The sequence below is a fragment of the Sapajus apella genome, unplaced genomic scaffold, assembly GCF_009761245.1.
Source record: "Sapajus apella isolate SASKATOON/1434 unplaced genomic scaffold, GSC_monkey_1.0 scaffold13, whole genome shotgun sequence".
Lineage (NCBI taxonomy): Eukaryota > Metazoa > Chordata > Mammalia > Primates > Cebidae > Sapajus > Sapajus apella.
The window spans coordinates 257,460-284,833 of record NW_022436953.1 but is presented as its reverse complement, the minus strand read 5'-3'; the positions used below and the strand labels follow the sequence as shown (position 1 = coordinate 284,833).

The window sequence follows — 27,374 nt, the reverse complement described above, 5'->3', positions numbered from 1 at the left end:
CAACAGAGTGAGATCCTGTTGCTACCAAAAAAAAAAAAAATTGGGTGGGCAAGTTGGCACACACTTGTAGTCCTACCCACTTAGGGGGGTAAGGCAGGAGGATTGTTTATATCCAGGAGTTTGAGACTAAAGTGAGCTGTGATTGTGCCACTGCACTCCAGCAAAACCTTGTCTCTTAAAAAAAAAAAAAAAAAAAAAAAGTTTAAGATGGCCAAAGTTTGAAGAATCCCATACTTACAGCTTGTGTATTATTTATGTCAATAAAACTAAGTAAGTGCTAGAGTTCTCTATTTTAGCCTGAAAGAATCCTCAATCCGTCTGATTTTGTTTCTGTCCCTTAGGCAGCATGAGTAACCGCTCCAGCACCCGGAGCCTCCTCAGTGTGAGCAGTGGAATGGAGGGGGACAACGAGGTGAGAACTGGGACCCCACCCCACCTATCTTGTCCTAGGGGTCATTTCATCACAAGAGATAGAAACTCAGGTGAAAGGAACCAGACCCAAAAGGTCATATATTATAGGATTCCATTTATATGAAATGCCAGAGTGGGCAAATCCACAGAGACAGTTTGCAGACTGGTGGTTGCCAGGGGATAGAGGGAGGAGGAATGGGAAGAAACTGCTTAATGGGGACAAGGCGTATTAGTCAGGGTTTTCCAGAGGGATAGAACTAATAGTATATATATATGGAGTTTATTAAGTGGTATTAACTCACACGATGACAGAGTCCCACAATAGGCCATCTGCAAGCTGAGGAGCAAGGAAGCCAGTCTAAGACTCAAAGACGGAATAACTTGGAATCTGATGTTCAAAGGCAGGAAGCATCCAGCATGGGAGAAAGATGTAGGCTGGGAGGCTAGACCAGTTTGTCCTTTTCATGTTTTTCTGTCTGCTTTATATTCACTGGAAGCTGATTAGATGGTGCCCACCAGATTAAGGTGGGTCTGTTTTCCCCAGCCCACTGACTCAAATGTTAATCTCCTTTGCCAAAACCCTCACAAACACACCTAGGATCAATACTCTGCATCCTTCAATCCAATCAAATTGACAGTATTCACCATCACACAGGGGTTTTTTGGGGGGTGATGAAAATGTTTTAAGACTAGATAGACGTTGCACAACATTGTGAATACACTGAATGCCACTGAATTGTCCACTTGAAAATGGTTACGTTTATGTTAACTTCACCTCAATAAATAGAAAAGAAGGAAAGAATGGAAGGAAGAAAATAGCTGGAAATTCACTCTTACTAGTGAAACCAAAAGGGGCATCTGTGGGAAGGAGCAGGGTGAGTCTCAGGGGACCCAGGGGTGAGGGCCACACTCCAAGTCTGGATCAGGAGCTGCAGGGCCTGCCAGGGGGAGCTGGGGTCACTCTTCTGTGTGTCCCGGGCCCAAAAGCTCTTTGGTCTCTGCTTCTCTGCGCACACCTGCTTTCTTTCCCCTCACACTGCCACCTTCCACTTCTCCACAGTCCCCTGAGGCCACAAGGCCTCTGAGCAGGGAGTAAGTTGTTGCTTTAGGTTGAAGCCCCATTCCATGTTGGCCCAATGTGGGACACGTGTCTAGCTTGATCTAGGGACTGGTGGCTGGGACAAGCAGGAGGGGCCACATGGGTCACTGCCAACCCTGAAGCCCTCTGAGAAGGGTCCTCGGGTGGACATTTTTAATAAGCTTCCAGCTGATGCTGATGCTGACCGGCCACAGAGCACACTTTGAGTAGCAAGTAATTAGAGTCCAGGCAGTTAATGATAATTGGGGCCAGATTGTGTTCCTCAGTGACTCTAGGAGGAAATGGAACACTGCTAGGTATGACCGGGTTGATGATCAGTTTGCAAACATCCTTCAGCCCCAGCCTAAAGAGGGCCGAAGGGCTTTTGGGATATGGTTGTCCAGCTATGCTGGTTGCTGAATGCATTTTTTGCTGTTCTTTCTCATCTTGTTTGCTGTAGGATAATGAAGTCCCTGAGGCTACCAGAAGCCGCAGTCCAGCCCCCCCCACAAGTGGATGGGACACCCACCATGTCCCTTGAAAGACCCCCCAGGGTGCCTCCAAGAGCTGCCTCACAGAGGTAACATCAAAAGATATGAAATTTTTCCCTTATCTCTGAATCCTGGGGGAGAATAGGACTTGGGGACACCTAAAATGACTTAAGAATAAGCTCAGAGCTGGATGCGGTGGCTCACACCTGTAATCCAAACACTTTGAGAGGCTGAGGTGGGCAGATCATGAGGTCTGGAAATCGAGACCATCCTGGCTAACGTGGTGAAACTCCATCTCTACTAAAAATACAAATATTAGCTGGGCATGATGGCACATGACTGTAGTCCCAGCAACTTGGGTGGCTGAGGCAGGAGAATCACTTGAACCTGGGAGGCAGAGATTGCAGTGAGCTGAGATCGCACCACTGCATTCCAGCCTGGAAGACAGAGCAAGACTTTGTCTCGAAAAAAACAAACAAAAAAAATTAGCACAGAGCTAACTGAAATGCCTGCTTTGGACACATTTCAATGTGGACCCTTTATTAATTTAAGTGATGCATTATTCAGTTGCAAATACTTTAAATAGCAAATGCAATGTTTCATAAATGAAATACATTAACAAATGTCAACTTTTAAAATAGTTTTTATCAGTTTGGCTAGAATTCAACTCTCCAATAATGAATTCCCTTGGTTGGACTGTGGGGACAGTGCCTTTTGGGGAAACAGGAAATATGAAGGATTGGAAATGAAAATACAGGTGACAGGCAGCATCGTGTGCTGGTGGGAAGCCTGACTCTAGGGCCTTCCTACCTGGGGCCAAGTCACTAGCAGCTACTTGGAAACTTGAATTCATGTATCTCTGTTACCCAGTCTGGAGTGCAGTGGCGCAATCTGAGCTTACTGCAACCTCCGCCTCCTGGTTCAAGTGATTCTCCTGCCTCAGCCTCCCAAGCTGGGATTACAGGTACCTTCCACCATGCCCAACTAATTTTTGTATTTTTAGTAGAGATAGGGTTTTGCCATGTTGGCCAGGCTGGTCTTGAACTCCTGACCTCAGGTAATTCGCCTGCTTCAGCCTCCCAAAGTGCTGGGAAAACAGATGTGAGTCACCATGCTCAGCCTCAATTTCCTTGTCTATAAAATGAGGATAATAACAGAACAGTCTGCAGAGTCATAAGCATTGAGTTCTTGGCCTATAGTAAGAGCTCAGCAATATAAGTGATACTTTTTTAATAGAGGAGGGGAGTTAATATCTAGAAATCTGGAGATGAACATTAGACTAAAGAGTTTGACTAATTTACTAGACTCTGATGTATGCCTTTGTTTATATGATACTTGGGCCTCTGGTAGGAACCTTTTTATGGTCTGATCTTGTGGAGTAACAGAAAAAGTGGTTACAGCTGGCTTCTGTGTCCACTCCTTTCTGTGACGCAGAAAGGAGCCCTTGGGAATAAAGCCAAGGCTTAGGAGTTAATTCTTTGATGTTTAAAATAAATTGTGCATGTGTTGATGGGGCATAAGGAAGGAGGAGGCTTTTCTTCAACCAGGGTTTTGTTTTGTGTTTTTGCATTTTGAAACTTTTAGATGAAGATCATCAGTGGAATTTGTTGAGAAAGTGCAACAAGGAGGCCTTTCTTCTGGTTTTCTGAAAAGAGAGGCTGGCTCCGTGCATCTTTCCATTTCTCCCTTTGCTATTTATCACCTTCCCATGTCCTCCCAGCAACATTTGTATGTTGGCGCTTGCTACTCAAACATCAGCCATCTCCAAGCTGCATCACACCCACCGGGCATGCTTCCCTGGTGTAGACTGGAGGGCATGGATTAGAATATTAGTCCCGGAAGGAAGCTTAGCAGTAATCTAGTCCCGTTCCCTGAATTTGCATTATGCCCTGTTGCTTGAAAATTATTACATAGTTGGTGACTGGAGGGGTTACCAAGAGCAGTGATGGTGATAAATGCTGTTATTTATTGAGACTTACTATGTGGCAGGTATTCTGTTAAACATACTAAATGTATTATCCTGTTTAATTCTCTCTACAACCCTAACAGGTTAGGTATTTAGTGTTATCCCATTTTGCAGATGCAGAAACTGGAGCTTGAGATTGGGTTGAGACTTGCTCTGTGTGGCAAACCTGAGTACTCCTGACTCCCAGACTTCATCTCATAGACATTCTTTTATACCTGTCCATGAAAGTCTAAGTATTAGGGGAGGAGGTTCAAGATCCAAGTCCTTTTATTCATGAAGGTTGAGGACTTTGGAGGCAGTTGTCTAATTGTATCAAGATAAAAGAGTTGTCAAGCTTGAAACTTTAGCTACAAAGATTCTGTGGGATTTTGTTAACAACAACAACAACCAGGGAAACAGGTTCCAAAAATTAGGATAGAAAGTAGGAAGCATGTAAATGTGTAAGAAGAGATGGTGGTTGAATTACCTGGGAAGTCTGGAAGCATGTTGTGATAGAAATAGGGAGAGAAAAGGAGGAAAACACTTTTTGCTAAAGAAACAATGTTTACAAAGCAATTTGTAATTGATAGAACTTGGGGTTTGGGTGCATTTTTGGTGTGAAAAAAGATTTATGAGTATGCAATTATTTTGTACATGTGTATGCCATTTTCACAATAAAACAAGGGGATATTTGAGCAGATAATAAAACAGGCCTCTCTCTGGAATGGCTTCAGTGCTTGCCCTGCTCACAGACAGGATTGAAGGCTGACCTTGGTGTCCTTGTCTCCACTGTCAGATCTGGGAATCAGCATCTCTTCTCTACCTGTGTTCTAATCTCCCCGCTCACCCCTGGTCCCAACCAAACAGCACTGGTGGTACAGCCTCCATCTCACTTGTCCCTCCGTCCCAGTTCTGGTCCATGCCTCTGCTCACTCTACATGCTCTCCCAGAGCCTGAATTGCCACCAGTAGACAAAGACCCCAAGTCTCCATCTCCATCACAGCCTTCTCTTTCCTACAGTTGACTGGGGAATCTTCTCTCAGGGACCTCACTGGTATCTCAGACATACCTGTGCAAAACTGAACTCATCAGCCCACCTACCCTTCTCTACCCCAAACTGCCTTCTCATGAGTTCCCAGCCTGAGATAATGGCACCATTCTCTCCTTCCCCAAGCCCCAAACCTGGGAGTCATCCTCGGGCCCTGCCTCCCTTGTAGCTCTCATACCCAGTGTGTCTCCAGGCTCTGTCCATTTTGTGCTCTTTCAGCTGTCAGATCCACACTCCTTTCCATCTGCCGGTGCCTAAGTTCATTCTTGAAGGCCCACACTTACCTCCTTACCTCCAGTCACTCCCTCCTCCACACGGCAGCCAGAGTGCCCTTCCTAGAACAGGAATAGCTGATGATACCATTGCCTGGCATAAAAGCCTTCACATTTAATTCTGTGTGTTTCAGCATTCTTTGGCTCTGCCTCGCTCAAGTCCTACCCCTCTCCTGTATTCATGACGCTCCACCGCTCAGCATTCCCAGTGAGCTGTGCCACTTTGTACTGTTTCTTTGCCCAATCTGTTCCTTTTGCCTGGAATGCTATCTTCCTACTCCCTTCTACTCTCTGTTTAGAAAATGCCTATACATCCTTTAGGACTCAGTTCAAATATCACCTCCTCTGTGAAGCTTTCCCTAATGTTTCCATGCAGAGTGAATCTTCTTCTTTTGGTTTCACAAGCACTCCTATTGCATTCTATACTCTAGTAATACACTCCCTGTTGCAACCCTTGTGTAGATGTGTCTCCCTAGTGAAATCGTGAACCTATGAGAAACTGTTTTTATTTTTTAATTTTTTTCTCCTATCTCTAGTTCTTGGCAAAGTAAATGGCACATACTAGGAACTTAAAAGATATTCACTGGCTAAGTGAATGGATGGAAGGATAGATTGGTACTGTTTGGGTTGGACTTCCCGAGCTCTTAAAAAATTAGCCATCAAGTCATCTACCATCATGCAGATGGGTTATAGATGGGAGAAAGAAACTTCCCACTCCTGGCCAGGCACAGTGGCTCATGCCTGTAATCCCAGCACTTTGGGAGGCCAAGGCAGGTGGATCCCTTGAGCTCAGGAGTTTGAGACCAGCCTGGGAAACATGGAAAAACCCCATCACTACAAAAAAAACCCCACAAAAGTTAGCCAGATGTGGTGGTGTGTGCCTGTAGTCCCAGCTACTCAAGAGGCTGAGGTGGGCGGATTGCTTGAGCCTGGGAGGTTGAGGCTGCAGTGAGCTGCAATCATGCCATTGCACTCCAGCCGAGATAACAGAATGAGACCGTGTCTCAAAAAAAAAACCTGTAATTTTATGTCTGTAATTATAAATAAGTTTCCTTGAGATGTAGCTTCCAATCTTTAGCTGGAGTTGTTCCTCAGAATGAAAACTAAAGAGGGTATATCCATAGGCCCACCCCAACTGCAGAGTGTGGCAGCAGAAAGAAGAAGAGGGGCTGGGAGGAAGTCATGGCTGTCTCTGTGTTGGAAGATAAAATGTAAGGCTTATCAGGCATACCTGGGGAACAGACAAAGATTTCAGAACAGATCTTTAATCATCATCATTATAGTATTAGCTTTACTTGTTGAGTGCCTACTCCAAGCCAGAAACTGCTACCTACTTTCCTACTGTCATCTCCAAACCTAACATGGCACTTCAACGTAGGGATCAGTACCTCCATCTGGCAGATGAGAAAACAGTGTCAGAGGCATTGAACTTGCACACACACACATGTGTGCATAAATGTCTCTGTATATGTTCCTCTAGGTTCTGAACCTTCCCTGTCAAAACACTCCATAGCGTTTACAGATTTTTGCCTATTGTCTATCTCATCCACACACTTGCATCATCTTGAGGACCTAATCCAGGACCACTTTACTTGATGCTATATAGCCCATAACCAGGTATAGATATAAAGTAAATTAATGTTTTTTGAAAGAATGAAAGAAACACAGCAGAGAGGTGGGCAGGCTAAATTTGCTCAGGTAAAAGTGGTATTGCCTGATTGTCCTTTGGTTTTCTCCTATAAGCCCAAGCTCACAGGGCAGGCTGAAGAGATGGAAGGAGGCCATCGTTTTGTTTTCATGTGATAAAGCTCAGTCACTCAGTGACAACTGCACAAAGCTATCTAGTCCCCGATTAGGGCAGGATCTCTCGAGGTTGTCTGTGCTTCTTATGTTCTGCTCCTGCCTCTCTCTCTTGCTCCTGAGACAGCCCTTCTTTTCCCAAGTCTGTTGTCATTTCCTTGACCTACACAAACCTTGCATTCAAGAGACATTTAGTACATATTTACTCATTGATTCAATCAATCACGTATGCAACTCCAGGGTAGCACAGTTCAATTACAGCACCTAACAAAGCTCTTTTTCTTGACTTATTGACTTGCTTCCAAGGGAATTAAATATTGGTTTTACAGCACACATGTGGAAATGCCATCTGTAAGCCTTGAACCTGTCTGTAAATAGACTCACCCTGGCAGGGCGCGGTGGCTCACGCCTGTAATGCCAGCACTTTAGGAGACCGAGGCAGGCGGATCACATGGTCAGGAGATCGAGACCATCCTGGCCAACATGGTGAAACCCCATCTCAAAAAAAAATAGACTCACCCTAGTCTACCTGGAATGTCATTTAAGACTGTTCAAAACCATACAGAATAACATGGAGGGAAGTTCCTAGGAAGGCAGACACAGAGTTGGGATAACAGTAATCCCATGAGGAAGCGGTCATGAGAAGCAGGCTTTGAGAATTCCAGTTCCTCTCTCAACAGATCTTCCTACTACAGTGTGTCTCCCGTGTGACTATTAGAATTGCTGGTGTTTTAAAATCTAGGTTTTGTTATTATTTAGGTATGGCAAAGTCAGCAGATCAGGAGACAACTGCCATTGAAAAGATAGTTTGTTATACTCACAGATCCCCCAAGAGGAGCTACATCACCCTACAGGGGGCTACATGGGGAAGCATCAGGGCCAGTCAGGAGGCAGAGGAGCATGGGAAAAAGCAGACAAGAGCTTTTATTGTGGTTTCCATAGGACGAAACAGGTGAGGCTGGGTAAGATTTAGAATTGGCTAGTTTGAATGATTTCATTGGCTCTGAGGCATACAGGCTGACCCTAGTTGTCTGGTACCTGGCCCTAGGATGACAAAGGCAAGTGAATGGTGGCTTTATAAAGTGGAGTGTGAAAGCCCCATAGAGGAGGTGGTTGGGGCATGGGTCTGGACTGGTTGGTTTGCATATGAAAGGCATGTTTGGTGCTTGAAGGCAGGCCGTTTGTTTGCTATTTCTAGGAATTAGCTTATCTTGGGAGGGGCAGTCTCTCCAGGGTTAGCAAGGCCCCCATATGGCAAAGCATCTGATGATGAAAGGGATGGTGAGCACAACTGGTTGGGGAGGGAAGCTATTCAAAAGCTTTGCCTCTGGAGCTTAGAATGCAATGGGTCTGGGATGGATCCTTGGCACTGGTGATTTTAAAAGCTCCACTGGTGTTTCTAATGTGCCACCAGGATTGGGAGCCACAGCTAGCGTGTGAGTCACTCAAACATTCATGTGTGTCCTGTCTCATTAATTGAGGAACGTATCCTTTGCATAGTATACCAAGTTTACAACAAATTGTGCACGCATAAGAACTATTTAATCAAATCAGTTTTTAAATAGAGTTGCTTTATCTTTCATTTCAGGCCACCATCCAGGGAGACCTTCCATCCTCCTCCACCTGTTCCACCCAGAGGACGCTGATTCCATCTCCTAAAACCTGCCTACTTCAGGACTGACTTTAAGACTCACAGTTTTCAGCCTGTTCATGATGTCTTCCTGCTGAGTTTTGTGGCATGACTGTTGACTTTAAGACCCATTCTCATTGCTGATAGTATTGCAGCCCTGCTGGTTTGGGCTTGCCTTGAAGACTTTATTAAGGCATGAAGAAGTGAAAAACTAAGGGTTTTATTCACCATCGCCAAGTATACCAAACCATATACTTGTTTGCCAAACGGATGAAGACTTAATCAGAAATACTTACCTCTAATTTGCCATATCAAAAGCATAAAAAGATTGATCATAAATATACTTTACCAGTGATTTTACCGAAATGCACTTATATTAGTCTTTATGTATTTGCTAGTTCAGTCTCATTTCTAGAAGAGGTTATAAGACTTGTAGTATTCAAATAAGAAGATAAGTGACCTAATTTTAAAATAATTATTCTACTTTTCTCTATATTCAGCAGGGTATTTAAGTGCTAGGGCTGGTCACACACAACAAACTAAAAAAGACTAGAGAGGGATTAGTACTAACTCCTCTTATATAGAAGGCAAATCTGAGATTCCACGGAAGTCTGGAACCAAGACTATTCAGTTAGTTAAATGAAGAGGTGAGTCTAGACTGGTCCTGCTCATTCTAGGTCACCATGTTTTCCAACTCCAAATAGCCAGGCCCTCTCTCCCTCAAGAAATGCCCAGATGTAGAAGTTCATCAGTGCCTGACTATTGGTCTTCCAGAATTTTCCATCTTCCATATCTCCCAGGCATGAGACTACCAAGCTTGTTTGTTTGTTTTCTTTTCAATTCAGGAATTTATACCTCAGTACAGTTTCAGCGCAGTTGTGTTTCCAGAGAACATCTAGAAGTGGTTGGAAACCAGAAGCTGGGGATTCCAGGGACCCCACTTAGTGCTCTATTTCCTTTATAGGTCTTAGTTCTGGTCATAGAGAGAGAGGAGGACCTTTGACTTTTTCTTTGTTGAGGGATCTAAGGAGGAAAAGCAAACCGAAAATAGAAATACAGTCAGTCCTCCAAATGTATGGGTTCTGTATTTGTGGATTCAACCAACCTTGGGTCAAAAATATTTGAAAAAAAATCTATAAAGTTTCAAAAAGCAAAACTTGAATTTGCTGCATGCTAAGAACTATGTTGAATTCATGTAAATGAAGTGATGTGCAGGCATTGTATGATATTATAAGAAATCTAGAGATGATTTAAAGCATACAGGGGGATGTTCGTAGGTTATATGCAAATATATGCCATTTTATATATGGGACTTGAGCATTTGTGGATTTTGGTATTGGGGGATCCTGGAACCAATTCCCCATGGATACCAAAGTACCACTGTAGTTATCTATTTTTTACATACTTATTACCTCCACGCTTGGTAAATCCATTTTTGCATAGAATGTGGAGCCTTAAAATATGTCATGAATTCGGAGTCCCTGGGACATAAATCTACCTTCAAATCAGAGGTCTTTAATGATGCCTAAACATACAGTCAAATTAGAATCAGAACTATTTCTTTAAAAAATATTTTAAGGGCTGGGCGTGGTGGCTTACACCTGTAATCCCAGCACTTTGGGAGGCTGAGGCGGGTGGATCACGAGGTCAAGAGATCGAGACCATCCTGGTCAACACGGTGAAACCCCGTCTCTACTAAAACTACAAAAAATTAGCTGGGCATGGTGGCGCGTGCCTGTAATCCCAGCTACTCAGGAGGCTGAGGCAGGAGAATTGCCTGAACCCAGGAGGCGGAGGTTGCGGTGAGCCGAGATCGCGCCATTACACTCCAGCCTGGGTAACAAGAGCGAAACTCCGTCTCAAAAAAAAAAAAAAAAAAAAATTTAAATGTGTTTGTTTCCCATGAGATTATTCTCTATCCCACACAAATGTAAAATATCCACATTAATGATCCATTTAAGTACAGTTTTATTGGGTCCTTTTCAAATGATTAAAGGTTCTTTCTCAATCTCATTCCTCAGTCCCGCAAACCAGGACTCTTACTGAAGTTAACAGCTTCTGAAGTCTTGGGTTTTTTTGTTTTTGTTGTTTTTTGACATAAAATACACTATTGGCCATGTCCATCATGAGAGTGTTCGTAGTAATTAATTACCTTGTCCAGGGCCTGGCACTTAGTAACATTCTGCAAATGTTCCTTCAGTGGTCCTGTTACTCTCCTTGTCACTTATTTTGGAGAAAGAGGGGCATGTGAGATAAGAACAAGAATTTTGATGTTGGTATGCTTGCTCTTACTGTTACTTTAGACAGTCTCCATCGTAGGCAAACTTGAATTTGATTAAAGTGACACTTTAAAAAATATTCAATAACTCTAAGCCCCCTTTTGGATGCCAAATTTAGAATTTTCTACATTCTCTGATGAATAAGCATTTAGATTGTAACATGGTAAAGCCTAATTCCAGCCAATGTTGTTAGCATCTTTGTATCCACATCACTGTTTGTGCAATATATAAATATTTTGTTGCATTGTATTGCTATATAAAAATAAGTAGAAAACATAAAATTGAAATTGCTGATGAGAAGCCTGCGTCTCATGAATGTGACACACTTGAGATGTGGATGGAACTGATCAGGAGTGCTGAGTCAAAAGTGGCAGATTTTAAGCCCTCACTGGTTGTTCCTTTCATATCCAAGATGGTTGGTTATATGTAAAAGAAGAAAATGAAAGCATTTGGATGAAACACTGGGACTGTGTTATCAAAGACTGTATATAATGATGAGGTGAAAATTTTCATTTTCCAGAAACAGAACTGCTCATTTGTAACATAAATATATTCAACTTCCACATACTCAACACGTGTACACATTTTTAGGAATACATTATGTAACAAAACCACGGATTTCCAATACAGTGAGGATCAGAAACCACACTACAAGCTAGGGTCCAAAGAAATCATTTAAAAGTTTTCTACATGATGGTTAGGCAGACAGCTCTGCTGCCATCATCCTTGCTCAAGATTTTACAAGCTTGCTCCATAGAAAGTGAAGCTGTTGGATATATTCACCACCATTGCCTTTGCCCCTAAGGTAAACTGGCCTCCAGTTCCTAGGCCAGCACTTTTATTTTATCTTAAAACCTAGAAGCAGATATATAAGCAACAAAGTATGAAGACTGAGAGACTCTTTTTTTTTTTTTTTTTTTTTTTTTTGAGATGGAGTCTTGCTCTATCACCCGGGCTGGAGTGCAGTGGTGCCATCTTGGCTTACTGCAACTTCCACCTCCTGGGTTCAAGTGATTCTCCTGCCTCAGCCTCCTGAGTAGCTGGGATTACAGGCACCCAACATCATGCCCAGCTAATTTTTTTATTTTTAGTAGAGACGGGGTTTCCCCATGTTGGCCATGCTGGTCTTGAACTCCTCACCTCAAGTGATCCACCCACCTTGGCCTCCCAAAGTGCTGGCATTACAGGCGTGAGCCGCCATGCCCAGCTGAAGACTGACAAACTATGAACAAGAAGTTGGTGCTGTGCTGTTATCTAATAATTTAACTTGACATACTTGATGATGTGAATAATCTCTAATACTCTAACATAAATATACAAGTGGTAGTATATAGATAACTTCTATGAATATTTTTCCAAGTCAAGCTAAGTTACACACCCCCCTTTTTAGCTTTGTTACCAAAAAAAAAAAAAAATTTTCTAGTCACTCCCTTATCACCAGGATTTTTAGATCCCTCTCCTATATGCTCCAGGAAGTAAGTTGGTTTTCTGTGTTCTTCTTTCAAAGAATAGTGTGTGGTTTTGCAGCTGGCTGGTAGAGGAAGCATTAGTAACAGATTTATTTCTGAGAAAGACAAGTGGTTAATTTGGATAATTCTAAAAAATTCTTCCTAAACATGAATCCTCAGTTTTGAGGGATCTGCCTGTATAAATATTTGCTTTGGATAAATTGTGCTCTGTTCATTTCCAAGCGAGTTATTAAGAACATAAATATGAATGAAGTCTTCTTCATTCATTCTTGCTGGCCAGATACTGTGTTCACCAGGGTGGTGAGGGAATGAGTAGGAGGTTAAAAGATAAATTCTGAGGCACAACTTGGAATTCATTTTCTCATAAAAATCATAAAAAATAGGTTCATAGGTGTTCTGTGTGGAAAACGCATGGCGGGAGAAGAAAAGACACACACATAATACCTTTAAGGGTAAACAAACTTTATCCCACATAAATGGCAATGCAGATATAATAAGCAAATGATATAATAAGCAAATTGCAATGGGAAGGGGATAAGGGAAAAGAAATAAATATATTTACACTCACCAGACTATGGAGGATTGATCACCAGACAGGGAAGCAACAGCCTGGGCTCCAGAGTCAGCCACTTGTCCGTGCACAGAGGAGGAAAGGTCTCATGAAGCTTTGGTGCAGTCTGGGACCCTCGGTCCTTTTGTAACAAGTTTGGCATGAGGCCCAGTCACGAGGGCTCTTCCTGAACAGCTCAAGGAACACAAAAAGGTCAACTTGTTTTTGTGATTGTCTATTGTTTTTCAATAATTAACGTATACGAATAGGTTGAAATAGAGATTTCTCCGAGATAACACCGGATGAACACCTCAAGGGGCTCACACAACCCCTTCCAGGACTTGGTGACCATTGTTTGGGTCCATGTTCAATTGAGTTCAACTTTAGTTATTTAGGCTAGTCGCCAAAGCCCATTTAGGATAAAATGTCTTGCTGTCTCTGCAGTAAGAGTTAGCATGGTGTAGGGAAGAGAAGATTGTTTTGGAAGTCAGGAGACCCGATTCTTTATTTTGGTGTGCTATTCACTTGACGAGTTCATATAACTTGACTACACTGTTCCACGTTTCATCCCCTATGAAGCGGAGAGTTGTGTCTTTTTTAACAGTCCAGGTCCCTTCGACTCTGTTAAGTCTAAGTCTCAGAAAAAGGGTGTGGAATCACTTTGTGAGAAGAAGCAGGGAGACAGTCTTAGTGGCATCACCACCTAATTGGTGAGGGGCTTTTTTATTATGTGGCACCTGCTGTTCCTTGTTCTGTCTCATTGTTGTAATAGATCAGCTAAAAAACTGAGAGACAGTGAAAGAGGAACCACACAAAGAAACTAATGGCCTTAGGCCAGTCGTGGTGGCTCACACCTGTAATCCAAGCACGTTGGAGGCCAAGGCAGGCAGATCACCTGAGGTTGAGAGTTCAAGACCAGCCTGACCAACATGGTGAAACCCTGTCTTTTAAAAAAATAAAATCAAATAAAAAAAAGAAAAATTATTAAAAAAAAAAAAAAAAAAAGAAACTAATGACCTTAATTACTCTTCAGTCCAAGAACTAAATGTTATCAGTAATGGCTTCCTTAAGAAAGATCTCAGAGCAATCATGAAGATCTGTGTCTAGAACATTTCAGGTAGAACAGAAACAGTGGAGGTGGAAAATGGCACATAGCAATAGAGGAGCTGTCTCCCACCCCCACCCTGCTGCAGTACATAACTGGCAGGACAAACCTAACAAAGTAGAAGGAAGAAACAGAATTTCTTTTTTTCTTTTTTTTTTTTTTTTGAGATGGCGTCTCACTCTTTCACCCAGGCTGGAGTGTAGTGGCATGATCTCGGCTCACTGCAACCTCTCCTTTCCGGGTTCAAGCAATTCTGACTCAGCCTCCCTAGTAGCTGAGAATAAAGGTGTGTGTCACTGTGCCCAGCTAATTTTTGTATTTTTAGTAGAGAGGGGGTTTCACTATGTTGGCCAAGATGGTCTCGATCTCCTGACCTTCTGATCTGCCTGCCTCAACCTCCCAAAGTGCTGGGATTACAGGCGTGAGCCACCACACCTGGCGAAGAAATAGAATTTCAAAGTAGCTGATGATAGAAAGCGGAAGATAGGTGGTTAATCCATATGCTAATACTTTTTTTTTTGAAGCAGGGTCTGGCTGTGCCACCCAGGCTGGAGTGCAGTGGCACAATCGGTTCACTGCAACCTCCACCTCCTGGGCTCAAGTCATCTTCCTACCTCAGCCTCCTGAATAGCTGGGACCACAGGCACATCCCACCATGGCCAGATAATTTAATTTTTTGTAGAGACAGGGGTGTCACTCTGTTGCCCAGGCTGGTCTTGAACTCCTGAGCTCAAGCAATCCACCCACCTTGGCCTCCCAAAGTACTGGGATTACAGGGGCTAGCCACCCCACCTGGCCCGTATACCCTAATACTTTTGATGATCATGTTTACCCAGAATGAAAATAAAAGACTGAAATTTTGGTTTTCTGGATTGTTTGCTGGTCATAAGCTCTTTAATTAAAATTGAATCTTATTAGAGCTATCATAGAAAGAGGTTGTATAGCCACTGGGGGAGTTGGGGATCTCCTTTCACTGACATTTCCTCCCCACTCCTGCCATCCTTTTTGGTGTCAGGGAATGAGGTCATTCATCTAGATGAAATAAGTGGTGAAATAAGATATGTTAATGTTTTTCACTCCACAGTTTAATGAAACAACACTAATTTTGATGGTGACTTGAGACCTAACTGTTTTGTCTTGTTGAGGTCATCAGGCTCCAAGGATCTTTGAAGCCATGCTTCTTTGACTCTAATCAGTTACTTTATCTCTCTTTCCTTCTTTCCACACCTGCTGTTGTCAGACCTGTATCATCTAATGCCATTTATCAGCATAATTCCCCTAGTACCTAGCAGAGTTCCTGGTACATACTAGATGCTTGATAAATAATCATTGAATTAATGATTCTACCTGCTCTTAGATATTAAACTTTCCCAAATACTCCTCTGAAATAGGATTTCTTTCCAGTTCTCTCACTGCCCATTGCTTTTACTACCTGCTGACCATTTGTTGGCCACCTTTTGTGTTTCTTTTTGTACACAGTCATGCCTGTTTTCTGTTGTGTGTGTAAAGTTTCCTGGTTTTAAGTCTATCCTCCCCAAATGAATACTTCACACTTCTTCTTGTGTCCTCCCTAGCTCCAGGCATTTATCAACCTAGTCCTCCCCAAAACACCCCCCACATGCATACTACCTCAAATCTGTGGACGCTGGCAATAGATGCTTAAGAAACTACACATCCATCTTAAACACTGCTTGTTCTTCTATTGCCCATCATCACTTCATTCAAGAGCAGTGATTATTCATTCACAGAATTGACTGAGCTTCCACTATGAGCAAGTCACCCTGCTTGGTGCTCGGGAGGATATACAAAAATGTATAAGATGCCTCCTCTGATTTCTACAGCAATTACTGGTGTATGATTCATTCAGCAATTAATCATATACTGCTTTGTGATGTTTCTTACACTATCTAGAAAGCATTCTTCAAATCCTGCTATGCTATTTGGCTTTTGACTTGTTAATGTCTTCATTCATTCAGCAAAGAGTTGAATACCTATGATGTGACAAGCACTATGTCAGCAGCTGGGTCAGATAAAAAGACAAACAAATGATAGTCCCTGCAATCAAAAAGGTCGGAATGCAGTACAGAAAAGGAAATGTGAATAATTACAACACAACATGCCAAATGCTTGAAGTCCCAAAGAAAGAATGCTCCATTTCCCAAAGATCATGCAAGGTTTTACTGAGGAAGTGATCATCAGCTAGGTCTGAAAGGATAATATCTAATGCACAAGGTGAAGCAGGACATTCCAGATAAAGGGAGTATAAAGAGCAAAGGCACAGAGGTGTAAAAATATATATGGGTGAAGGCAGAGCAGAGAGATTGGTGGAAAGTAAAGTTAGGAAGATAAATTAGGGTCTGATGGTGCAGGTGCCTGTTAACAGGCAAAAATTTGGACTTTATCTTTTAGCAGGGAACTGTTTTTCTCTGATTACATAGTTATCACATGCTCACTATAAAAACAACCAAACATTTATAGGCATGTACAAAGTAGAAAGTTAACCACTGAATTAATGGTTTGTCATAATCTTTCAGATTGTTTTCTATGGGCAGACTAACATATTGCCATTTAAAATGAAATTAAATTCTACTTTCTTCAACTTAAAAATTTAACAGTACCTCTTGGTTATCATTCCATGCCAGTACTTACCTATTTCATTTTTTAAAAGTGGCTGTGTAGTTGGTAGATCGTTAGCAGCAAAAAGACCAATTATGGAGCCAGACTGAGTGGGTCTGGTCTTTCAGCAAGACACTCAAGCTCTCTGTGCTTCAGCCACCTCATCTGTAACATGAACATTTTCACCGTACCTGCTGCATACGTTTTTTGTGAGAATTTAATGAGCCAATAGCGTTCAGGATAGCGTCTGGCAGATGACACCACTTCGTGGTGACTCCATGATTTATTTACCTAATATTCACAAGTGTTTTAAGCAAGGGAGTGAGCGATATAATCTGGTTTCTTTTTAGAAAGATCACTCTGGCACCTGTTGGGGATGATAAACAGGGGAGGAAGATCAGTGGCGGAGATCCTCTTGGGAGACTCAATACATAGTGATATGGAAGACTGGTTGGTACTGGCAGAGGAAGGAGAGGAAAAATAAACTCTTGAACCACTTTTAAGAGACCAAATGCTAGAAATTGTTGATTGCTGATGGCCGAGAAGAAGAGACAATCTGACAAGTTCCGGATTTTTGGCTTAGAGGATTGTGTAAGTGGCGGTGCCATATTTGTGTATTTGATTTTTATTTTTTTTTTTGAGTCTCTCTTATGGATCTGGCACTGTTCTAGGCACAGGAAATATGGAAACAGGGTTTCTGCTCCGAGGAGCTTACACTCCAAGAGGTATTTATGACTGGGAAGGGGAGACCCAGAAGTAGTTAACACACAAAATGAACAAGAATGACAAGCTAGCTTAGCATTTATTGATTGAATAGTACGGATCCCTTAAGTATCCAGTGACTTTAAATCACTTATCTAACCCTGCGAGTTTAACAATCTCTCGTAACGATGATTAGATGATTACAGGAGCCCGTGATTCATTCACAGCGGCAGACGAACGCCTAAAAAGGGTTATTTGATCTGATCCTTCAAGTTCCAGAGGCGGCAGTTCAGACGATCGGCCTCATGGCAGCCAGGGAAAGCTAAGCGTTTTGGCCAAGGTTACACAACCTGAAGCACCGGGACGCGGCCGTTCGTCCCTGTGGTGCAGGCCAGTCCAATGCGTGTAGGCCCAGCCTGTTCCGCGCCCGCCCCAGGGCTCGCCCGGCCGTTCGCCCCGCGGCTCCCGGGAGCCAAGCGACAGCCGGCGCGAGGGCGGCGGTTGCGTGGCCCTCCCTTAGCTCGGCGACGGTTGCGGCCCCGCGTAGCGAGGCACTTCCGGCGTGTGCCGGGGTGGCCGGATGACGTGGCTGAGTCAGAGGAAGAGGCTGAGGAGGCGCGGGGGGCGGGGGAGGCTCAGGAGCGGGCGGTGACGGCGACGGCGGTGGTGGCGGAGGAGGCAGCGGCTGGGCTCGGGCCCCGTGCGTCTGTCCGCGCCCCGTGGATGCGAATCGGCCGCGGCGGAGGCGGCGGCGGAGGAGGAGTCGGTGGGCCGGCGCCGGGCCGGTGGGGGCGCGGAGGATGAGGCCGCTGCCTGGCGCTCCTGGCGCGGCGGCGGCCGCCGCGCTGTTGCTGCTGCTGCTGCCCCGGGCCCGGGCGGATGAGCACGAACACACGGTGAGGCGCCCCGGCTGGCGCGGTCCCCCCGGGTTCGCTCCCTAGTTGTACACCGAGGCAGGCCTGGCGCAGCCTGGAGGGCCCGGCGGCCCAGTGGAGCCCCGCGGCGGCCCGAGGTCTCCTTCCGGTTGGGCCTGGCGGAGCAGGAACCCCGGGAGCGTGGAGAAGGCATTTCCGTGCGCTCCCGGGACAAGGCTCCTCTCCCGAATGCGGGGGCCTCCTTCCCCCGGTCTGGGCCTCAGTGGCGCCGCACCCCACTGAGGGGTCTGGGGGACCTGGGACCTCCAGGCCGGGAAGGAGCCTGGAAGGGTCGGGGTTCACCCGCCGCGGGAGCATGGCCACCGGCAGGCTGGGCTTGGGGCTTTTGCCCCCCGAGGGAGGGAGACTGCCGTTTGGCTACTGAGGGCTACGACGCTGAGGAAGATGGATACATGACGATTACCCGGCAGCCACTAACCAGGAAATATACTGGACTTTAAGGTCCTCTCTGGCTTTTTTCCGCCGTTTCTGCCCAAACCGGATTAATACTCTGGGTGGGGCAGCATTAATAAACTTGAGCCGAAGAGCAGTTTACACTGACTTGTAAGTGCACCCAACCCACACGCATGCAATTCCTAGGCCTTTCTTGTAACTTTCTCCTCACCTTCCAGCACCCAAGTGAGACCCGCATCCTGGCAGTCTAACTAGGGCAGCTCTGACAGTAAAGGGTCTTACATTTCCCAGTCTTCAGGTCAGGGCCAGCAACAGTCCCTTTGGCCTAAAGTTAATTGGCACTTTATTTAATTGGCATTCTCACATCAAAGCATGCATGTTAACGACTCTTCAGGTGGCTTTCACTTAGGGCTATAACTCTGGTTTTCAGAACGGTTGACTTGAGCAAGGCTGGAAAGTCAGGTAAATTGAGAATTTGCTTGATGAGTAATTTTTAAAATATCTTTACCATTAATGATACGAGTTCCGTAAGAGGTTGTGTTTGTACAAAGAAATATCTGAGGGAGTCTTATATTATTGCTGGTAAGTGAGAAAACGAAGCAATCGTCCTTATCTATTTAATGGACCGGATTTCATTTGTAATCAACAAAACTTTATGCTGATCCCTTGGCTAGCTGGGCTCTTATTTTAGCTAATACAAGCTCTCAACTTTTGGCTGTTCTACCTTCAGTCACAGCCAGAAACTTCTTACCTGTGTACATATGTATTTGTTTAGAGACACAAATCTTGAATTGGTGACATGTTTTTGTGCTGTACTTGTGATTTTTCACTCAGGATAATTTTGTTGGGAGGTTAAACAGCTCAGAAACTATTTCTTTTTGTTCCTTCTGTAGGATAGAAATTTTCTTCTATCTCAAAATTTAAGAACTCTGTCTGTTTCACATAGTATACAGGGACCATGTATAGATTTGGGTCTTTTGATTATTTTTAAATTTCCAATGGGCATCCATCCTTTTGGTTAATGGTATTATTACTAATATATTTCCAATTTAAAAAAACACTTAGGAAAAGTTACCGTATGAAACTCAGAACTCTGTCAATGTGTAGTTCCATGATACAGGCATATAAGCTTGAAAGTGTACTGTATTCTAACCATGTGTTAGTGACAAAAAAAAAAAGGGTACTGTATTCTTTTTCGTCTAGTGACTGACCCTGCTTTAAATAGGGAAACAATTAAAATTTCACAAATTGAATGTATATAAAGGCTTTCGAATAATTTACAAATTTAAAATGTAATTTCCTTGAAGTTTTATTGCTAGGACTATTTTAATTTTTTATTCTAGTAGTTGAATAGAAGATATTTGATAAAAGGTTTTTGTTCACTGCCATAAAAGAGAATATGGTATATATGAGATGGTAGACAAGAAATTTAGAATCCATATTACTTCGTGTCTACGTTGAACTGCCCTCACTTGGTTACCCATTATTAAATAACTATTATTTATTTGTTTATTTTTGAGACGGAGTCTCACTGTTGCCCAGGCTGGAGTGCAGTGGCGCTCTCTCACTTCACTGCAACCTCTGCCTCGTGGCTTCAAGCAATTCTCGTGCCTCAGCCAGGTAGCTGGGATTACAGGCATGTACTACCACACCTGGCTAATTTTTGTATTTTTAGTAGAAACAGGGTTTCACCGTTTTGGCCCAGCTGATCTTGAACTCAAAACTCCTGGCCTCAAGTGATCTCCCTGCCTTGGTCCCCCAGAGTACTGGGATTACAGGCATGAGCCACTGTGCCTGGCCAAATACCTATTTTTAAAAGATAAAAAAAGTCATAGGAAGAATAGCATTTAAATATAAGCATAAAATTCAAATGTGTCATTTATATTACTTTTCACTATTAGCCAAAATCTTTTGCTTTTTCTAAGTTTCTTGAAAATATTTCTCAAAAACTAGGTATCCACCTTAGCCGGATAACAGTACTGAAAAGGCTATTGTCAAGTGACTTTTATTTATTTTTATTTTTTTCTGTCAAGGAAGCAAAAGTAGCCAGTAAAGAGACTACTACTAAAGGAAGAGGAGACATTGCTATAGGGAAGTTGCTGAGCAGGTGTTTAGTAAATACATGTGGAATTGAGTTATCAAAGAAATAACTTATTTATTTTTTGTTTGTTTGTTTTTTGTTTTTTTTTTTTTTTGAGACGGAGTTTCGCTCTTGTTACCCAGGCTGGAGTGCAATGGCACGATCTTGGCTCACCGCAACCTCCGCCTCCTGGGTTCAGGCAATTCTCCTGCCTCAGCCTCCTGAGTAGCTGGGATTACAGGCACGCGCCACCGTGTCCAGCTGATTTTTTGTAGTTTTAGTAGAGACGGGGTTTCACCGTGTTGACCAGGATGGTCTGGATCTTTTGACCTCGTGATCCACCCGCCTCGGCCTCCCAAAGTGCTGGGATTACAGGCGTGAGCCACCGCGCCCGGCCAGAAATAACTTCTAGAAGCTAAAGCTTGCCTTTTAGATTGATTGCCTGTGAAGATTGTTTCCAGATAAAGGTAATAGCTAGCATGTCTTTTGTAGCAATATGGGCTATGCACTGTTCTTTTTTTTTTTTTTTTTTTTAGGAGGGGGTTTTTTCCCTTTATCCCCCAGGCTGGAGTGCAATGGCATGATCTCAGCTTACTGCAACCTCCACCTCCTGGAGGAGGTTCAAGCAATTCTCTTGCCTCAGCCTCCTGAGTAGCTGGGATTACAGGTGCTCATCACCACGCCTGGCTAATTTTTGTATTTTTAGTAGAGATGGGGTTTCACTGTATTGGCCAGGATGGTCTTAAACTTTTGACCTCAGGTGATCCACCTGCCTTGGCCTCCCACGGTGTTGGGATTACAGGCATGAGCCACCATGCCTGGCCGATTGTGCACTGTTCTAAGTACTTTACACATTTTAATTTATCTATTAATAACCTATGAGGTGAGTAATATGCCCTTTTTATAGATGGGGAAAGTGAATCTAGAGAGGTGAGGTCACCTGCCGAGACCTCATAGCTGGTAGGGGTAGAGGTGGGATTCGAACCTAGGCATTCTGAGTTGATAGTCTTTTTATACTGTGAGCCGCCATATGCTCTACTCCTCTTTTTATTAAAAATAAGATAGTAAAGCACTAGGTATTAAATTGAGCAGTTCTCCGTATTGATTTTTAAGTGCTTAAATGCCTAAGTGCTAGGATGAGTCTGGCTCCATAATGGGTTGTTACTGAGATGTTTGGGTTAGCATTAAGGGAGAGATAGGGTTGACTTCGTGAGCATGTGCCCTGAATAGCCACACAATACTGTGTGAGAGCTTGTTTTAATGCTCTGCTGTAACATCTTGAAGTTCTAAATTTTTGGACAAGGGGCTCTGTATTTTTATTCTGTACTGGGCCCCACAAATTACGTAGCTTGTCCTATGCTCGTTCTTCAAATCCCCTGATTTCTCTTACTGTACCTACTGAATTAGGATTTAGGTGGCCATCTGATTCATATTTTTTTTATGTTCTTATTTATCTAAAGTTCTTTTAATGTTCTCTGAAGGGTGTTGAAAAGGAATTGTGTTATTGACTTAATAGGGTCTGTATGTACATATCTAGAATATGTAACAATGTGCCCCTTTTAATTTTTAAAAGTTGAATCATATATGCATTACAGACATGTTGTTTGAAATGAAAATTAACACTTTTATGGAAGACAGGCTTTTAATAAGTGACTGAAGGGACATAGGCTTCTTTAGAGTGAGTGAAAGGTGTGTTTATGCTCCTTTGGTTTTCTGAAAATCAAAGCACTTGGAAGCATCTAGAGTTAGATTACTATGTCTCCTAAGATTCCACAGGACTCCATTAAAAACAATTTCAGATTGAGAATCATAGAATTTTAGAACTAGAAAGACTTGATAATTTAATCCAGAACACTTCATTTTCATAATGGCCTGTACAGGTCCAGAGACTTGCTCAAGGCCACAGAAAGAATCAGAGCTTCCTGATCCCTAGTCTTGTCTTTCTACCTGTCTTGTACATATACTTCCATAGTAATAATATGTAAAGATGTTAGCACCAAAAACCCAGTACTTAGGGGCACAGGAATCTTAGAACATTTTATGGTTTGCACTGCAGCCTTGAATTTTTGTGGGATCACAGAATCAGTTTTTTTTTTTGGTCTGTTACGCACAAATGATATTTGATCAGTGCTTGTTGAATGACTTGAATAATTAGGGAGCTACTAGTGACAAGAATATGCCATGTGGAAGCACAACAAACAAACTCAGACCATTATTCATTTAAGATGCATAGTCTTGGGATGCCTGTTTTGATTTGGGGATCCTACCTAGGCTAGAATTCCCTATTTCTCTGTGGTCCAGTATACTTTCTGGTAATCTTGGGACTTCTGATGTTGGACAGACCCAATGCCTGGAATCGTTTTCTCAGCCTCTGCCTCATAAATACTTTGTGTTATATCGCTGAGTGATTTCAGAAATGTTTTGTTTGATTTACTTTGGCAAATGGCAACCTTCTGTCTTTGTCTCTGTTGGGAATATAGGAACTCTTAAAACTTATTGAAGATTTATAAAGAGTATAAGCTGTTACTACAAGTGAATTTGTGAGTTCTCTAATGTAGATTGTTAAATGCCATAATTCGTTGTCCTATTTTCAGCTCTACTCAATGATAGACTGAAAATTTATTTAGGTACAAAGCTATTTTTGAGAGAGAATAGTTATCTCAAGAGACTATTCAAAAATACACTTCTAATTTATTTGTATTAGAATTCTGATGTGTGTTTTAATGAATAGTTAAAAGGCTTTGAAATTATGATTTACAGAACATTTATTTTGAAGTAAACACATACATTTTTCCCCTTTGTATGAAAATGAAGGGTGGCATTTGGGTGCTTGTTCTGAATCCTCAGTCCTTTGCCTGTCTATGTAAATTGTGATTTTTTATTCATATTTCACATGACTGTGTCAGCAATATTATCTTCTAAAGTTTCTCTCTTGAGAAAAATTAACTCATGACCTCTGTCAAGAAGGAAAACTTTGAGACCCCCAACACATAAACAGTATTTAAATAAGAAGGGCTAACATTAGTGACTTCTTGAGAATAAAGGTTATTCCTTTTGAGAGTAGAGTGTGAATAGCTTCTTAGGTTATTTTATTTCAGGCGGATTAAAGGCTCATGTGGAAAAGTTACTCAGTTTTCAGGACCGTGTTTAGTTGCTTTGTACACCTGCACTGTTTTCATATTTCCTTGATTTAATTTTTTGCTCTTTAATGAATGAAGCTGACTAGGGATTAGCAAAAATACAGTCCTAGCCTTTTAAACTTGATGCTGATTAGTTATATGTTGTTGGACAAATTATTTAACATCTCTGTTATTTACTTTTTAGTTTTTTTTTTCTTGTCTCTGAAATGGGGGAAATAATGGGACCTATTTTATAGAGTTTTGAGGTGATTATTTAAATGTTCATGTAAAGACCTTAAAACTATACCTAGCTCATAATATGTACCTATTGTGAGCTAGTGATGTTATTATTACAAAAATGGTGAGATCATGTCATGTTAGGGTTTGATCAGTTAAGGCTTTACCTGAGTATTTGAAAAAGGAGGATTTGAGCAGTTTGGAAGGATGAGTAGAATTTGGCCAAGTGGAGAAAAGGAGAGCATTCCAAATTTGGGGGAATGACAAAAGAAAGAAGATGAAGCAGAAAAGGGGAGGAAGACAGTATCATAAACCGTTTTGGCCAGAGTGGACGACTTAAGTGTAGCAGTGAGATTCTTCTGAGAGCTGGAAAATAAGTAGGTGAAGAATGCAGGTATCCTGAATTGGCCTCCTCTCACTTGGCCATTTCCCAGGGAAGCCTCAGATGGAAGGAATTATCATGCTTAGGGATCCCCTGATTGACTGCTGTGCTTCTGTGACTCCACCCCACCTTCTTCTGGGCCTGGCACTCCCTTCTCACAGACTGTGGAGCTCAGGGTCTTTGTCAGAGCTTTAGGGAAAGGAAAGGTAAAATTTGTTTTCTCCTTCAGAAGTTGTGTGAAGTCTTTTGGTATTTCCTAATTTCAAAATATTTTAAAACATCTTCCCTTGAGAAAGAACTCTTTGTCTTGAAAGTGCGTATTCTCAGGGACAATAAAGGGCTGCAATGAAAAGTAAACATTTTAAGTTCGTTGTATTAAACCACAGTCTGCATAATATGGAGCAACATAAAAGAAAAAGAGCATTATTTTTGCTATACTATTCATCCTAAACTCTCAATATGTGTATTTCTAATTACTATTTCAGTCCTTTTTCTGGAAAGAACCTTAAGACTACAAAATGGTATAAATTTTGTTTCAGTACTGGCATCACATCACAACTCTACCACTCTGTTAAGAGTTCCTAAATGTTTAAAATGAGTGACTTCAGAATATGTGGTTTAACATCTACCAGGACCCTTAAATTATTTTAATCCTAAATTGTTTATGTTTCAATTTGTATAAAATAAATGGATGCCCTATTTTTAAAGGTATTTATTTTTAAAAATTTTGTCTATTTTTAAAGGAAAAGTATTGGAATTTTTAGAAAAAGTATTTTGTGTTTATTTTCGCAAGTTACATTTATAACATTTCTGCAGACTCAGCAGAATTAATGGCAAGGTGCCCTTTAATAGGTCATCTCATTCAACATTCTGCTCTTAAATGGAAGAATTGTTACCTCCCCTGTCTTATTTTTCTGAAAAGGTACTCTTGCAGTCAGTGTACGTACATACCACTCAGTTCACATACTTGAAACTTCTTTTACTAAATTGCCAGTGAACTTTATATTTCAATATTTCTTCAGTATTTTCTCATCAAATTTATTAAATATGTATTTGCATTGGTGAATAGGTTTTTTTTTTTTTTTTTTTGAGACAGAGTCTTGCTCTGTCACCCAGATTGGAGTGCAGTGGTGCTATCTCAGCTCCCTCCAGCCTCCAGCTCTCGGGTTCAAGTGATTCTCCTGCGTCAGCCACCCAGATAGCTGGGATTCCAGGCATGTGCTACACCCAGCTAATTTTTGTATTTTTAGTAGAGATGGGGTTTTACCATGTTGGCCAGGCTGGTCTCAAACTCCTGACCTTAAGTGATCCACTCGCCTCGGCATCCCAGGGTGCTGGGATTACAGGCGTGAGTCACCTCACCCAGCCATGAACAAGTTTTAATTCTAATACCAACTCTGGTTAGTTGGTAGTGGTTGGTTTAGAGCACTGTTTTGAGAACTCTGAGGCAATATCTATGTTCAGCAGAAAGGAATACCTTGGTTGATTAGTGCTGTGTGACCATGAGCATTGGATGAAAGAGTGGGGACATACATATATTTGTCAATCTTTCCAAATAAAAAGAATAGTAATGATTGAGGATATACAGATACATTAATATTTACACCTTTGATTCACTACTTCCTACATGAAGATTATCTGCAGTTGTTTTTCTGAACTCCCTTGAAACAACTTGTGATTTTCCAAATTGTTATTCGTCCTGACCTTCTCTGACAAAGTGAATTTAATCATTCCTTTATTGTTGCCACAATAGCCCTTTATTACCTTAATTATAATACTTATTTTTTTCCTTGTTAATCATTTACTTGTCTGATTCCACTGTGGATTATGAACTTAAGGAAACGGACACTAGTTTACTTACCTTTATATTCTTCATACCTAACTCGATGCTTTGGTACCTGTCACATAGGTATTCAAAAGGTGAGATCATTTGTTATTTCCTTAATGACCTAGCTGTATTTGAACAATCAGGCATTTATATTTGAACATGAGATGACTAGGTCTAAGTCTTAGGGCAGTAGTTGTGTGAATCAAAAGAAAAAGGCAGATATTTTGGGTAAGAATGTATGAGTTAATGTTTTTGGGTTCCATAGAGTGTAGAGGGTTTTGGGGTTTGAGTCTCCTCCATGTCTGAGAGAATGGTAGTACTATTAGAAAAACATAGCTGGCTGGGCGCGGTGGCTCACGCCTGTAATCCCAGCACTTTGGGAGGCCGAGGCGGGTGGACCACGAGGTCAAGAGATCGAGACCATCCTGGTCAATGCGGTGAAACCCCGTCTCTACTAAAACTACAAAAAAATTAGCTGGGCATGGTGGCGTGTGCCTGTAATCCCAGCTACTCAGGAGGTTGAGGCAGGAGAATTGCCTGAACCCAGGAGGCGGAGGTTGCGGTGAGCCAAGATCGCGCCATTGCACTCCAGCCTGGGTAACAAGAGCGAAACTCCGACTCAAAAAAAAAAAAAAAAAAAAAAAAAAGTAGTAGCTGGGGGAAGTGAATTTGGGTAGATGAGTTTGGTTTTGGAGATGTTAGGTTTTGATTGAAAATGTTTATTTATTTACTAGTTTTAGTTGGAGGACTGGAAATAAGGATTTCATAGTGGGCTAGTTGAATAGCTTCTTCCATTATATGCTCCATAGCAACCTACCTTATTATTACTGCTTGTTCAGTGCCCATCTTTCTCCCAGTAGGGCAGGGAACACATCTTGTTCAAAGCTGTATCTTCAGTTATAAACACAATTGTTTCACATGCTAAGACACTTAGTAAGTAATTGTTGAGTGAATTAACATCTGCATCATGATTTAAATGCATCCAGTGTTGTCTTTATGTTGAT

The 27,374-nt window shown here is 42.2% G+C and overlaps 2 protein-coding genes and 1 long non-coding RNA gene across 4 annotated transcripts in view; 2 read left to right on the top strand and 1 right to left on the bottom strand.

The window, feature by feature from the left end:
• Positions 1–9,799, top strand: part of PIK3AP1 (phosphoinositide-3-kinase adaptor protein 1) — a 129,930-nt gene extending 120,131 nt beyond the window's left edge. Inside the window, 4 exon segments of the mRNA XM_032281153.1 lie at positions 342–412; positions 1,950–1,991; positions 1,993–2,069; positions 8,634–9,799. Coding sequence (XP_032137044.1) covers positions 342–412; positions 1,950–1,991; positions 1,993–2,069; positions 8,634–8,691 — 248 coding nt within the window. The 3' untranslated portion in view covers positions 8,692–9,799.
• An 8,194-nt stretch (positions 9,800–17,993) lies between these two features.
• TM9SF3 (transmembrane 9 superfamily member 3) overlaps positions 17,994–27,374 on the top strand; it is a 70,457-nt gene continuing 61,076 nt past the window's right edge. The window contains exon 1 of one of the 2 annotated variants that reach the window (XM_032281144.1): positions 17,994–18,292. In XM_032281144.1, coding sequence (XP_032137035.1) covers positions 18,197–18,292 — 96 coding nt within the window. In that variant the 5' untranslated portion in view covers positions 17,994–18,196. Of the gene's footprint in view, positions 18,293–18,318; positions 18,875–27,374 lie in introns of those variants that run through there. The other variant, XM_032281145.1, reaches the window with a different exon arrangement.
• Positions 20,508–22,999, bottom strand: LOC116553718. The gene is made up of 3 exons (XR_004269876.1): positions 22,912–22,999; positions 22,695–22,697; positions 20,508–20,518 (listed from the first exon to the last, which is right to left on the bottom strand). It is a non-coding gene; the product is annotated as an uncharacterized LOC116553718 (long non-coding RNA).